The sequence below is a fragment of the Eptesicus fuscus genome, chromosome 23, assembly GCF_027574615.1.
Source record: "Eptesicus fuscus isolate TK198812 chromosome 23, DD_ASM_mEF_20220401, whole genome shotgun sequence".
NCBI classification, from domain to species: Eukaryota; Metazoa; Chordata; class Mammalia; order Chiroptera; family Vespertilionidae; genus Eptesicus; species Eptesicus fuscus.
Genome location: NC_072495.1, coordinates 12,703,619 through 12,717,641, shown reverse-complemented (window position 1 = coordinate 12,717,641; position 14,023 = coordinate 12,703,619). Strand labels below are relative to the sequence as shown.

The window sequence follows — 14,023 nt, the reverse complement described above, 5'->3', positions numbered from 1 at the left end:
CAGGAGCATTGGAATATCTCAGCGGGGTCTCAAGGAAAGGATCTCCAGTTTTCCAAGCAGCAAAGGGGGATGCATGGGGTATGCAGGGCAGGCGTGGGAATAAGGAGGTCAGAGGGCAGGAAGGTTAGGCTGGGCTCATAGACTGCAGTGTAAAGGGTGACCCTGGAGGTTCTGGGTGAGGCTGATGTGATTGCAGCCAGATTGAGGAGATTGGCTGTGGGGGAGGAGGGCAAATGGCAGCAGGAGGAGAATGGGGGAGGGAACCCCACAAGTGGTCCTTGCAGGAGGCCCAGGGATTACCCACACATTCACACACCTTGTGAACGGACACACAGACTTTCCAAGGTTCCTGGAAGGGTGACTGAAGCCCTCCGTTCACCTCTGGCTCCAAGTTCCCTGCATGCCTGCTGCTGGTCCATGGATGAGTCTGTGTTTACCCCACAGAGGAAAAGAGCCCCTTCTCTTGGCTCTTCTAACCTGAATGAGCTAGAACTTTCCTAGAGAAGGCAGGACCAAAACGGAGTTCAATACAGAGAATAGAAGAACGAGATAAAGTAAATGAAAACAAAAACAAGACAGCCCTGGCCGGTGTGGCTCAGTGGGTTGAGCTCTGTCCCATGCACCAAGAGGTCACCGATTCAACTCCTGGTTCAGAGTACATGCCCAGTAGGGGTGCAAGAGGCAGCTGATGGAGGGTTCCATCTCATCGATGTTTTCCTCTCTCAAATCAATTAAAAATATATATACTTTAAAAACCCCCACATATGCAGTATTTTTTAAAAAACACACACAGAGATTGCTAGTTCAATAGAGGCGTGGGATGTTGTTCTCAGTGGCAGTTCAAATGGTCTGGATTTAAGCAAACGTCCTCACACACACACTATGGATTCAGTGGGACGACTCTTCAGCTACCCACGCAGCCCTTGCTCTGGCAGATTTCAGAGAGTGTGGTCTGGGGGTTAGAGGGCTAGGCAGCTAGCTGGGGCTTCCAGGGGGTGGTGTTTGGAAAACCAAATATGGGACTCTTTCCAGGGAGGCCTGACAGTGAGTGCAAGGAAGCAGGGTCAGCCTTGGGCAGAGAGGTTTCCAGGAAATGGGGCAGGAGGGAGAAATGCACCTGTTGTCAGGACTGGAGCAGATGGGGACAGACAGGACTGCCATGGCCAGCACGGGAGAACAACTCGAAGGAAGTGCTGGGACGCCAGTCATGATGAGGAGTGACGGGGATAACTGGGAGAGGTCATATGGGGCAACATACTGGTGGGCTTTGAATGGTAGCATTTGGGGTGGATTTGGTCTGGGGAGGATAGCAGGCTAGGGGTGGGGCTGGGGTGGGGGTGTCCAGAGAGGACAGAAGCTGTAGGAGATAGACAAAGGCAGATAAAAAGATAGCAATGAGGACTGACATGGGACCAGCTTCATGGACTAATGACCCTGCTGTGGCCCTGACCCATCAGTAGAGACCACCACCCTGAAAGGACACAGCTGGAAAGCTGATGGTATTCTATTGGGATCCTCCCCCGAGACCTCCAGATAAATTCCCGCAAGATGGAGGACCCAATGTGGCTTTCTCTATAGGGCATGCCTGAACCTTCCCCACCCCCTTACCTCTCTCTCTCTCATCTTCTATGCACCAAGGGCCCTTCTTTTGCCTCTGTAACTTGTTTCCTGAGTCCATTTCTTCTACCTCTGTGACTTTCTAAGTAAACTTTATCTTAATAGTTTGAGTGTTGACTCTGAATTCTCTCTTAGCCAGAACTCAAGTTCCGATGTTGCTGAACCAAGGTCCAATCTGACGCCACCGGCCTAACACCTGGTGCCTTTTCGCCACCATTTCCACTTATTAAGGTCGTTTTTTCCCCCAATGAAATTAAGTAGTTCTCCGAGTACAAATCTTGCATTTGTTTTGTTAAATTTATTCTTTTTCTCAGCTTTATTGAGATATAATTGACATATTATTCTAAGTATCTTTATAAATTTATTCTTTTTGATGCTATGTAAACAGAATTTTTAATTTCATTCTCCATAGTTGTTTGCTAGTGTAGAGAAATACAATTGATTTTTGTATTTTTCAGCTCTACTGAGGTATGACTGGCAAACTGTAAGGTATTTAAAGTGTACCTCATGATGATTTGGTATATGTATGCATTTTGAAAGGAGTCTTCCCATCTAGCTAATTAACACCCCACACATTTATCTATTTTAAGATTTTTCATCAGAACATTTAAATTCCACTCTTTAGCAAATTTCAACTATACAATCCAGTGTTATAGTCATCATGTTATACATTAGATCCTCTGATTTTTGTCTATTTATCTTGTAGCCTGCACCTTTGCTGAACTTGTTGGTTTCAATGTTTTTGGTATGAATTCCTTAGTATTTTCTATACATAAGATCATGTGACTAGAGATAATTTACTTCTTCCTCTCCAATGTGCTTTGTTCAGTGGGGTCCCAGCACTGGCCCATCCATATCCCTGGAAGTTTACAGTTCACTGTGTCGTCCATGCGAGGCCTCGTACATCCACTGTAGCTGCCTGTGAGAACCCTTTTCCTGCTAGATAAAAGTCAGGGCTCCAGAACACTGCACACTAGCTCTTAGGCGGTCATCAGTTAGGCCTTAGGGGAGCTCCTGTTACAAAACCGCCCGTCTCTTGGCTTGAAATGCATTTTTCTAGATTTTTGTGAAGGCATTTCAGAACAAGGAACATTTTATGTTTAGGCCACATGGGAGCAGGTTAAGGGAATTGTCACTCTTGCAAAAAGTGGGATTTCTCCACTTAAGCAGTTCCTCAAGGCAACATCAGGCAAATATCAGAAGGGACCGAGGGGCTGGCCAAGGCACAGTGTTCCAAGTGGCACCATCTTGTCTGGGAGTCCACTGTCCTATCATACGATCAGCACCCCAATGAGCCAGACAGGCTGCAGGTGCCCCTAAATGCCATTCCACAAACCACATATAAACCTGAAGACATGTATAAAGTTCTGGGGGAAGAGGACTTGTGTTTCGGTTTTGCTTTGTTTGGATGGATTGTCATTTTTCTGTGAACAAGTTAACACACTGTCACACCAACTTTTTCACTTTCAATTGAGTGGGAAGAGCAGAAGGACAAAGACGCCTCAGCCCCAGGAATAAGTGAGCCTGAGGGGAGGTTGTGAAAGCCATGGGATGGGGCACAGGGGCTGGCATGGAGTGGGCGCTCAGGACATGGAACCTCTCACCGATTATCCATGAATGGGAGGCTGCTGTTGTGGTTCCCAGGGTCCTCCAGGCCTAATGGGTACTCCTAGGCTAGGAGGGGCTGCCACTGGCATCTGAGGTGCCCTAGTGGGTTGTCCCCAAGAGTCTGCTTGCCTCCTTTCAGAACACTGACTATAGCTACAGGCTCAGAACAGCCAGCATGAGTTTTGCCAATTCACAGAACATTCCCAAAAGCTATGCACTCAACTCGCCAATGTATGAGGGTGGTTCCAGTGCACAGGAGAGATTGCCCAGGGCCACTGCAGCACCCAGTGCAGCACCGCTGAGAGGGTGGGGGCTCTACCTGTGATGGGGGTGCTGGCAAGGGGAGGAGGGCTAGGAGCCAGGCAGGGCTGGAGTTGGCTACAGTCTGTGGGAGGGTCAGTGCTGGCAGCTGGTGAGCAGGCCACTGCTGGGAGCACTGGGGACAGAGCCTGGGAGAAAGTTCTCTAGACACAGACATAGCAGGAGCCCCACTGGACCAGCGCCCTGCCACGCGGTGCCCAGGGCTCTCCCCTTCTCCACGGCTCCTGCTCCACTGCAGATCTCTGTGCAAGACTGGCTTCTGTCACTCCCCAGGCAGCACCGTTCCAAAGCTGGAGTCAGGGGAAGGACAGTCTGCCTGGGAGTTGAAGGTAGAATTCTCCCCACACGCCCCACCCTGGTTCTGCAGGGGCTTCATCCATGAGGTCCCCCAGGTGGGACCCACCCTTTCCAGCCACAGGAAATGGTTACAGGCTTCAAGAATGGGCCAGCGAGGGGGGGCCAGAGCCCGGGCAGGGCCATCCTTGCATCAGTGTCTGGCTCTTAGCAGGAGCAGTGGCCATTGGGGCAGGAGCTGGGCCGCCTCTAAGCCACATGGGCAGCCGGGTTGGGGGGTGAAGAGGCCGGCTCTGTTTGCTCAGGGTTGGCGGTCACCTTCGGGGCCTTTGCCTGCAGATGAAGACATTAGGTCAGGGCTCTGGCCAACGGCCTCCACGTGCAGCAGCACCTGGTGGCAGAGTGGGCCCACCGCTCACCTCCTCATACTTGGTTGTCCAGTAGAAATGGGCTTCTCCATCCACGTACAGCAGCAGCAGGTCACAGAAGAAGGTGATCTGGGAGAGTCAGGGTAGACCCGTGTCCCGGCCTCAGCCTGCTCTCCTGCCACTCCCCCTACCCTCATTCTGAGACTCAACAGCAGGCAAAGGGGGCTCAGTGTGCATGCAGGCGGGTCTGGGCACACGCAGTCTGCGGCCAGAGGGAGCCCACATTGGCCACACTCACCACGCCCAGCCAAGCTGCTCCGGTGCCCAAAGTGATGGTCGTGGGGATGAGCCCAAACTTCCCTGCCTGAGAGACACCTGGGCTGAGTCTGTCAGACCATGACTGCTGCCTCCTTCCACCCCAGCTCTGCCCATCCCACCTGGCCCCTCCTACCTGCCCAGTAACGATGACGTCGAAGCGAATCCCATAGAGTTTAAGCAGGCTCCGGGCCTCCACACCTGAGGCTTCCCACCAGTGAGTGGCTGTCCTGCGGGCAAGAGAAAGTCTGGTGGCCTGCTCTGCCCACTCCCAGGCTGGCTGGCCCTCCCAAGCCTCCATCTTGCTCATCCACTGACTCCATCAACCTCCGGCCCAGCCCAAATCCTGGGTCTCAGCTCTGTGTCGTTGCTGAGGACACAGGGGAAAGCAAACCAGAACCTGCCTCTCAGAAGCTCCCTGCCCTCTGAGGGGACAGGGACGAGACAGAAGAGTCTCTACATAGACACTGGCAGTGGGGGCGGGGTGGGGATGAGTGGGGTCGGGTCAGGGTTGTGAGCATCCAGAGGGTGGAACTCAGTCTCCCCGAGGAAGCGGGGAAGGCTTCCTGCAGCGGAGACTTTCAGGCTGGGTTTTCAGGGTTCAGGAAGGAGTTCTAGGCAGACAGTAGGCCAGTGAGAGCACAGAGATGAGGGGAGGAGGGTGTGGGCAGGGAGCCAGCCCCATAGAGTTGCAAAGGGCTAGGAGGGTCAGTGAAGCTAGGTATGTGCCCTTGACTGGGAATCAAACCCACAACCCTTCGGTGTGTGGGCCAGTGCTCTAACCATTGAACCACTGGCCAGAGCCTGCCAGTGTTAAAGTGTTTGAGTGTGACAATAGGGAATGTCCCATAGGGAATGTCCTCATTCTCAGCACAGTGTTGAGAGGGGTGAGTGAGTATCTAGATGTCTGCCACTTACTTTTCAAAGGTTGCATCTGAAATCTATCTAATTATATCTGGCTCATTCTAAAGAGGAAGAGAGAAGCAAATGTGGCAAATGGTAAAACAATAACAAACAAATAAAAAACTCTGGTGAGCCAAAACCGGTTTGGCTCAGTGGATAGAGCGTTGGTCTGCGGACTGAAGGGTCCCAGGTTCGATTCCGGTCAAGGGCATGTACCTTGGTTGTGGGCACATCCCCAGTGGGGGGTGTGCAGGAGGCAGCTGATCGATGTTTCTCTCTCATCGATGTTTCTAATTCTCTGTCCCTCTCCCTTCCTCTCTGTAAAAAATCAATAAAATATATATATTTAAAAAAAAAAAACAACTCTGGTGAACTCAGATGAAGAGTATATACGTGTTCATGATATTAATCTTTGAACTTTTTCTATAGATTTAAGACATTTTAAAAATAAAACCTTAAGGAAAAAGTAAAAAAGGAACCCCCTGTGCTGTGGAGGGGAGATGCTGAGGCAGGGCGGGGTGGAGGAGGGGCTGGAGATGAGGGGGTCCCAGTTATAACCCAGGTGTGGGGACAGATGGGGTGAAGGGGGAAGAGCTCGGGAGGGCAACTGGACAGGGCCTGTCCTGGGGGACCTGGAGCTGAGAATACCCGCTCCTGCTCCTGGGACTGCCCTCTTACACGGAGCGGAGCATCCAGAGGGCTCGGCAGAGGTGGGGTCTGTCCTGACCTCCACAGGAGGACAGGTGAAGGTGCACCTGGCTGAGGAGCAGCATGTGGGTACTGGGGGCGGGGGCAGTGGCACCTGAAATTGTAGTTCCTCTGCTGCAGCTGGAAGGAGTAGTGGGGTTGGCAGTCAGAGCCCCCAATGTCCAGGTTGCAATCCCAGAGGACGTGGATGCTTATAGCACCGCCCTGCACACGGCACATCAATGTTCCACTGTCACATGGGCTGGAACTGTTTCCCTGAGTCCTCCCAGAACCCTGCCCACCACAGACCCACCAGCAACGCCAGGTCCTCAAAGACCCCTCCAGCTGCGGCCACGAGGTCCCCAATGCGGAACACCGGACAGTAGGGGCTGGAGAGGGGATCATATCGGCAGCGCTTGAAATAGGTGTTGTCCCCGGTCTCCAAGACATTGGATCTGAGAGGGTGGGGGAGGGAAGGTTAGGCCAGGATGGTGATAAGGGGAGTCGGGCCCGTCAGGACTCACCCATACTTACTTGGAGAAGTTGAACTTGCTGAAAGTGACAGTGTTTTTGATGAACAGTGTAAAGTTCTCGGCCTGGATCAGTAGGGGCTCCCTGTGGGGTGGGGGAGGTGAGGGGTGGGCTCTGCCGGTCCTGGCACCCTGCCTTGGGATTTGGGGGAGACTTACATGGGTACAATGTTGCTCTCCACTGGGCACCAACCCTGGATCTCACAGGTCCTGTGGGTCTCATTGAACACCACACACTGGCCTGTTTTTATGCCTTGAAAACACAAGACAGACTCTAGACCTGAGGTGGGGGATGGGTGGACAAGGGGATATTGACAAAAAGGAGAGACACAGAGGCACCACCAGGCCTGTACCCAGGAGCCACCCAGGGTCACAGCCTGCCCCCCCACCCCGGCCCCATTCCCATGGAAGACTGGGCCCATGGTTACCATGGCTGTGTGTCCCTGTCTCCCCTTCAGGACAGTCTTCGTGGGCCCAGCAGCTAGCCAGCGGGATGGAGGGGTGCTGAGGTGGGTGAGAGCAGAGTTGTCAAGGACCCAGTGGGCGATCCAACCCTGCAGTCCACAGGGACCTGTCCTACCCACCTTAGTCCCCCAGGGTTCTCAGAGTTTGGGGGTACATGGAAAAGATGGAGGGTGCAAATAAAAGGAAGTGGTCAGAGCCGGGAGGGTGAGCAGCCCCCAACCAGAGGGGTGCAGGTGCTGTATTCCAAAGCAAGGCAAGACTCCTTTCCTCCTGGTAGTTCTGTCCCTGGTGGGGACAGAAGTGGTTTATCGAGGCCCAACTCCTCTGATCCCAATTCAGATCACACAACAGGGAAGGTGGAGGGACCCTGGGAAGGGTAAGTTCATGCTGGAGTCACTGGGCGTGGCAGACAAAGGACAGGACCCTAATCCAAGGGGCCTGGGTAGGGAAGTAGGACCTCACAGGCTAGACCCTTCCCTGCCTGTTCTTCAGTAAAACAGGGACATGAATGCAGGCACACCGCCACAGAGTTGGGATCAGCCAGGAGGGAGAAGTGGAGAGCTTTCTTGGGGTCCCAGACCCTGGAGAGGAAGGTACCCTTGAGCATCAAGACTAGGCCCATGCTCTGCTGGGGCAGACGATGGACACCACTGTCCAGGGCACCCAGCTCAGGGGCAGCAGGAGGAACACAGTGTCAGGGAAGGGCTCGGGGATTCTGAGAAGCCAAATGAGATGATGGGACTTTTTGGGGGTGGGACTGTGCTAAGTGGGCAGAGGACAGTGTGGGGCCACTTGTTCTGCCCCATTGTCCCCACCTGTGTCCTGAGTCTGCCCCTCTTCTCCACCCTGGCTGGGCCACCATGCCCTCCAATTGGACCCCATGGTGACCATCACAGGGTCTTGCCTCTGACCTCATCCACCTCCAACTGGAGTGGTCCATGCCTCTGACCTCATCCACCTCCACCCGGCAACTGGAGTGGTCTTGCCTCTGACCTCATCCACCTCCAACTGGAGTGGTCCATGCCATGTACAGAAGATGGAGTACCCCTCCCCAAGCCCATCCCTGGCTGCCTGCTGCTCCTGTAATTGAATTTACCTCCTGGGTTCACAGGGCCCCTGAGATCTGGGGCCACCCCCTTCCCACCCCAGTCCAAGTCTAGGCTCCAGACCCACTCAGCAGCAAATGACTCTGGAGCTGCCTCACCTCACACAGCTCAGGTCCTTGCCCACACAGCCCTCTGCCCGGACATCTTTAAGATCCCACTTGAGCCTCCAGTCCCACGGGACACCCCTCCTGAGGCCTCAGGCAGAAGCGCCTCCCCCGGTCTCCCAGCTGCAGCATCTGTCCCCATCACAGGACAGCCGCTGTCTGTGCAGAAGTTTCTTGAAGTACAAGGGACAGAGTTTTTCAAGACCAGCACAGGGCTTGGCCTAGGAGAGGCTTGGCAGGTGTTTGCCGAAGGAGCCCAGTACATATGCTAGGAGGGACCAGATGGCCAGGACTCCTGAGAAGAGCTGGCAGGAACTCTGGCTTGTCTCAGGAAGCTGGGTTTTCAGATCAAATGAATGATCTGCCCTGGCAGTTTCTTAGGAAGGGCCCAAAGCCAGGACATGGACAAAGAGGAATCACACGGATTCCAGAAAACACAGAACCATGGCCCCAGCAAAAATCAGAATGGGCTATAAACTGAACATTAAATAGATGTCTTCTGAGCATCAGAGAGGGAAGGACATCGTGTGTGTTTGGCAAGCATAAGCACATCCTTTGTGCACGTGACTCCCCTTCTTTGAGGGCCAACCAGGGACATGTGGTACCCTCAGCAACTGTGGTGGGACCAACAACCAGGGATCAAGGGACAGATGACCACACAGTCCAGCAAGCAATTCAACGTTGGACTCAATTAAAGAAAGTTGTCACCATGGAGGTAGGTTTCCCGAGTTATGTCCTGGGTCCCAATTGTTCAAACAAAATTTATAGCTGGGAAACCGTACACTTAAAAATGGTTAAGATAAGCCCTGGCCGGTGTAGCTCAGCTGGTTGGGCATTATCATGTACACTGAAGGATTGCAGATTCAATTTCTGGTCAGGGCATGTGCCTGGGTTCGGGATCGATCCCAGGCACATGGGCATGCAGAAGGCAGCCCATTGATGTTGCACTCTCACATTGATGATTTTCTCTCTCTCTCTCTCTCTCTCTCTCTCTCCAAATCAATTTTAAAATCTTTTATTTTTGAAAATATGTTTTTATTGATTTGAGAGAGAGAGAGAGAGAGAGAGAGAGAGAGAGAGAGAGAGAGAGAAACATAGATCGGCTGCCTCCTGCATACCCCCAATCAAGGACTAAGCCCACAACCTGGGCATGTGCCTCAACCAGAAATTGAACTAGTGACCTCTTGGTACATGGGACGATGCTCAATCAACTGAGCCACACCAGCCAAGTAATAAAAAAAAATCTTTAAAAATACGGTTAAGATAATAAATCTTACATTGTGTGTATTTTGTTGCAATACAAAACACTGCGGGGGAAATCCACAGCTGGGGAGAAGAGCAAGTGTGCTGTGACACACACGGGATCCCTGGGACATGCCTAAACTGCAGAACTGGCTCAAACCGGTCCTGTTTCTAACAAGACCCAGAGCCAAAGTTTAAACCTTGGAAATCCACTCACAAGTAACACCTGTGAACTCTTAACTGCTCCCCCGGATGGAACCAAAGGACCAGGACATGACCAGTACCTGAACGCAGGAGACCTTTCAGAAGCAAAGGGTCTGCTGTCCAGGAAGAGCCAGCGCTGAAACCCCTCAAAATTGCACCCTGAACCCTGGACCGGGGAGACAGAATTGCTTCCTGTCTCCTTGCTGGCCAAACTCCCCAAAAAGCTCTTTTTTCCCCCTCAAGAGCCAGCGCCATAGCGTTAGTTCCTATGTGCACTGGGCAGCGAGCCCTTGCTTGGTAATATGTCCAAGTGAGAGGGAAAGGTGAGATTTCAGGGGGAGAATCTGCATCAGAAATGAACAGAGAGTGGGGGCTCTTACTCGATCACAGTCATAGCGAAAAATACCCAGACATCAGTGAGCCTGAACTCATGAGCAAGAGTATGCTGTTTGCCCACAACAATGAAAACTGCCTGGGGACACACCAATAGGGGCTGGGCATAGGGAAGGGGAGGTGATCTCCCAGCCTGGTTCTTGCTATTAGAGCCCACCTAAGCATGGTGCCCAGCTCCTGGTGTCCCACTGACAACAGGGAAGTGCCCAGAGGCAGAATCAGGATGGGGAGGGGCCTGGATATCCCACAGAGAATGACAGTGGAAGGTTCTGGAAGCATACTTCTCAGAAGTCCAGAGTCCTGTCACCCACAGGCAGAGAGAAATTGCAGTAATTCCTACCAGGCAGGGTGCTTGTGAAAACTAAGTGAAATAATTCACAGAAAAATTTTATCCCAGTGCCTGGAATACAATAATACATACTGAGCCCTCAGGCACCCTGGGAAGGAGAAGGGAGGACATGGCTGGGGACCCAGGGCTGGAAGAGGAACTGGGAACCGCTGGAAGTCTCCTGGGCAACCTTACCTCTGGGCACCGGCCCTGAACTTGTTCTGGCGTCACAAGGAAGTTGGTCACCAAGAAGAACACATTCTCTCCCTAGAAGGCAAATGTCAGGGTTTGCGACATGGCTCCCTCAATGGGACGGGCCAGAAGCTGGCAGCGTGGTGTGTGAGGGAAGGAGCCCTGGCCTCATTGAGTCATCAACCCTGTGCCCAGGACAATGCCTCCAGTGAGGCACGTTGAAGGAGAGATGGGGGGCTAGCTGGGTTTCTGGCCATTTCTGAGCCCATGTCTGTTTCTTTGAGACAAGTCTATTTTTCATGTTCACTCTCATTCCCTTAACCAGAATTTTCTAGGAGTTCTTGTTTGTAGGCACTAAAGATCTAGAACTGAGTCGGGCCGGGCACATGCCCAGCTGGTTGGAAGGTAGACCCCTCATGGCACGCATGGCCAAGGGCCAGGGTAGCAGGTGGTGAGCTCTGCCTGGGCAGATGGTGGCCAAAGACAGGAAGAATGGCTGGCACCCGTGTACTGAGCATAAGGGCTCTGTGAATTTGGGGGAGTGTACACCCAGGAAGGGGAGGCAAGGGCTGGGCAGAGGGCAGAGGTCTATGACAGCGGTCAGGACATGGAGGGACTTGGTGGCTGCCATCATGGACAGGGAGACTCCCAAGGTTGGAAAGCAAGGGCTGGCAAGCTCTGATGATGTCACATGGGGAAGCTCACCTGACTGCTGCGTGGGCGCACCTGGGACCCACTAGAAGACCACAGCCTCATCCAGGTGTGGCCTGAGCAACAGTGAAAACTGGAGATGGATAGGATGGGGTGGGGGCAGGAAGGGGTCAAGCTGCGTCCGGCTTTTGCACTGGTGGATGAAAAGAGGCCATTGGGGAGAGGGAGATGATTTTTCTTTGGACGTGGTGGGTGTGCACCCAGGAGGCAACTGTGCTCGGGGCCGGTGTCACTGGGGATACAATTTGGGCATCAGCAGGACAGAGGTGGGAACGGACTGTGGACAATCTGGGGAGGAGAAGCGGCCAGAAATGTAGTGTAGGAGGGGCAGCAGAGGAGGGCCTGACAGCAGCCCCCCAGGCCAGGGAGGCAGGCATACAGGAAGTTCCAGGGTCTGGCCCCCCATGCTCCTCCCACCCCACCCTCAAGCTCAAGCTCAATGTCAAGTTCCCAGACATTCCACTCTTCCAGATGCAGCCTTTGTAAATGTACTGCCCCTGGCCTGGCTTCCTGACCCCTCCTCTCAGTCACCTGGAAACCTCTTACACATCCCCGTAGCCCTGTCCGGGTGCCTCTCCTCTGTAAGGCCCTTCCCGGGCCCAGCTCTGTGACAGTGCCAGCTGTCATCACCCCGTCTGGCATCACATGCCTCTCTTGCACACGTGTGCTGCAACAGTGGTCTCAGGGGTGTCAGCACCTGGTGACAGCACTGAGGCACCCACCTGTGCCGGCTTCACGAAGTCAGCCACATCCCACAGCCGATCCCCCAGCTCCTTGATCTGGGTCACGGAAACGCCTTTGAGTTTGGTAATAATGGAAATCTGGGGGTCCAGGTCCTGTTCCTGGTAGCCTTTCTTGACGAGGAGGGCCCACCTGGGGAGGAGCAATGGGCCGTATGGTGTGTCCCTGGCACACTGTGAGCAGTGGCCGAGCTGGGCCCTACTTTCTCAGCCTCCTCCCTCACACCCTATAGGCTCCCAGAACACCACTCAAGTCCCCTACTTCCTCTCCATGCTCATCCTCATCGCCTCCCCCGCCCCCCAACACCCTGCACAGGCCAGAAGCACAGGCCATGCATCGGAGAGCCAGTGCCCACATGGTGTCTATTAGGCACTCATGGGCTTGGAGATGCCCCCTACCAATTCCTTCACCAGCCAGAACCCTCCCCCTGCCCCAGCTAGACCCAGCTTCCTCCTTAAAGATTCCCCTGACTCGGCCAGAACTGGTGAGTCGGGGAATCTTAGTATTCGATTGGGGGCCTTAGTACTCTAGCTCTCACAAGTGTCAGGGGCTACATCCTGCCCTGCCCATGGCCTCATGGGCAAGTAGTGGAGCCCATCCTTCTCTGTGCCCAGAGCCCAACATGGGGCTAGGGACAAGGCTCAGGAAAAGAGGCAGGTGGGCACAAGGCTTATTCTTCACCCACTGGCCCCTATACAGACAGAAAACCTTCCTTCTGCCTACCCACTACCCTGTCCCAACCTGCCCCAGCCTCCACTACCACCAGCCCGGCCCCTGAAGAATCAAACCCCCAACCCTCAGCCCAGCAGGACAGTCATGGTCCCTCAGCCAACATGGCCAGGAGCCGTTCTCTTACCCTACCACGTAGACCAGAGCCCCAAGCTGCAGTAGCCTCTGCAGGACGCCCACCCGCCAGTTCCTGGTCATCACATACTTCGTGGTCTTGTAATCCAGAAGCCCCCAGTCTGCCAAGGCCCCTGGGGAGCCCATGCTCCCAGCTCCTGCTGGCTGCTGGGGCACATGAGTCAGCAGAGCAGCTGCAGTCACAGCTGAACAGGAGATAAAGCAGGAGTCCAAGAAGGACCTGGCCAACAACTATTAAAGGGACAGGATCCACTCGGGGCAGGATCCAGCCTCCCCTCTCACCTCCCAATCGTGGGTTCAGTCCCAACCTCCAGCTGCCCTGGGCCCCTCCAGACTCCCTCTGCCGGACCCTGGGCACACAGAGAGGAGCAGCCCCTGTCCCCTGCCCTCAGGCCTCACTTCCTTGGGTGATGCGGGGATGAGTGAGAGGTGGTATAGGTACTGTGAGAGGTACTGGGGTTGCAGGGGTCCAGTGGAAGGACCAAGGAGAGCTTCAGAAAGAAGTGACCGCTGAACCCACACTTGGAGATTCTGAAGTTCAACAAAGTTGGGGAGGAACGTTCCTGGTGAAGGAAACTGCTTATACGACGCTAGAGCATGAAAGAACTGGGACCCACAGAGAGCGTGACGGGCTCCAGAGAGGAGGGTGGCCAGGCTCTGCAAGGTTCCCCAAGCCTTCCTGTGTAATGCCCTCCTCACAAACTGCCCACATCCTGCAAGCGCAGGAACTAAAAGCCCAGAGTCAAGTATCTCCCCCAGTCCTGGGAAGGGGGGCGATGCTGGAACCGAATGAGATGGCAGGGAGAATAAGCACCCGCAAAGTGCCCACCCTTGCGCTCAAGGTCTTGTCCGTCTAGCTAAGAGTGGACTCAAGTTCAGAGCAAACTAGAGGCGGTTTCTGCAGCAACCAACAACACCAGGTTGCCCGGGTGACTGCGTCCGTCTCTATTTGCTGCAAGGGAAGCCAGTTCGCTGCAATTGGTTGGTGGAGCCGGAGGGTCCGCCCAAATTCCCTGGCTGATGATGTGTG

The 14,023-nt window shown here is 54.0% G+C and overlaps 1 protein-coding gene across 1 annotated transcript; it reads right to left on the bottom strand.

Annotated features, from left to right (window-relative positions):
- Positions 1 to 4,017: 4,017 nt before the first annotated feature.
- P2RX6 (purinergic receptor P2X 6) lies at positions 4,018 to 13,119 on the bottom strand. Its single transcript, XM_054712610.1, has 12 exons — positions 12,986 to 13,119; positions 12,111 to 12,261; positions 10,681 to 10,752; positions 7,072 to 7,147; positions 6,803 to 6,923; positions 6,648 to 6,728; positions 6,427 to 6,568; positions 6,094 to 6,338; positions 4,660 to 4,753; positions 4,507 to 4,572; positions 4,260 to 4,337; positions 4,018 to 4,173 (listed from the first exon to the last, which is right to left on the bottom strand). The coding sequence occupies exons 1-12, from the start codon at positions 13,117 to 13,119 to the stop codon at positions 4,090 to 4,092; spliced, it is 1,344 nt and encodes a 447-aa protein (XP_054568585.1). The 3' UTR covers positions 4,018 to 4,089.
- Between the last annotated feature and the right edge of the window lie 904 nt (positions 13,120 to 14,023).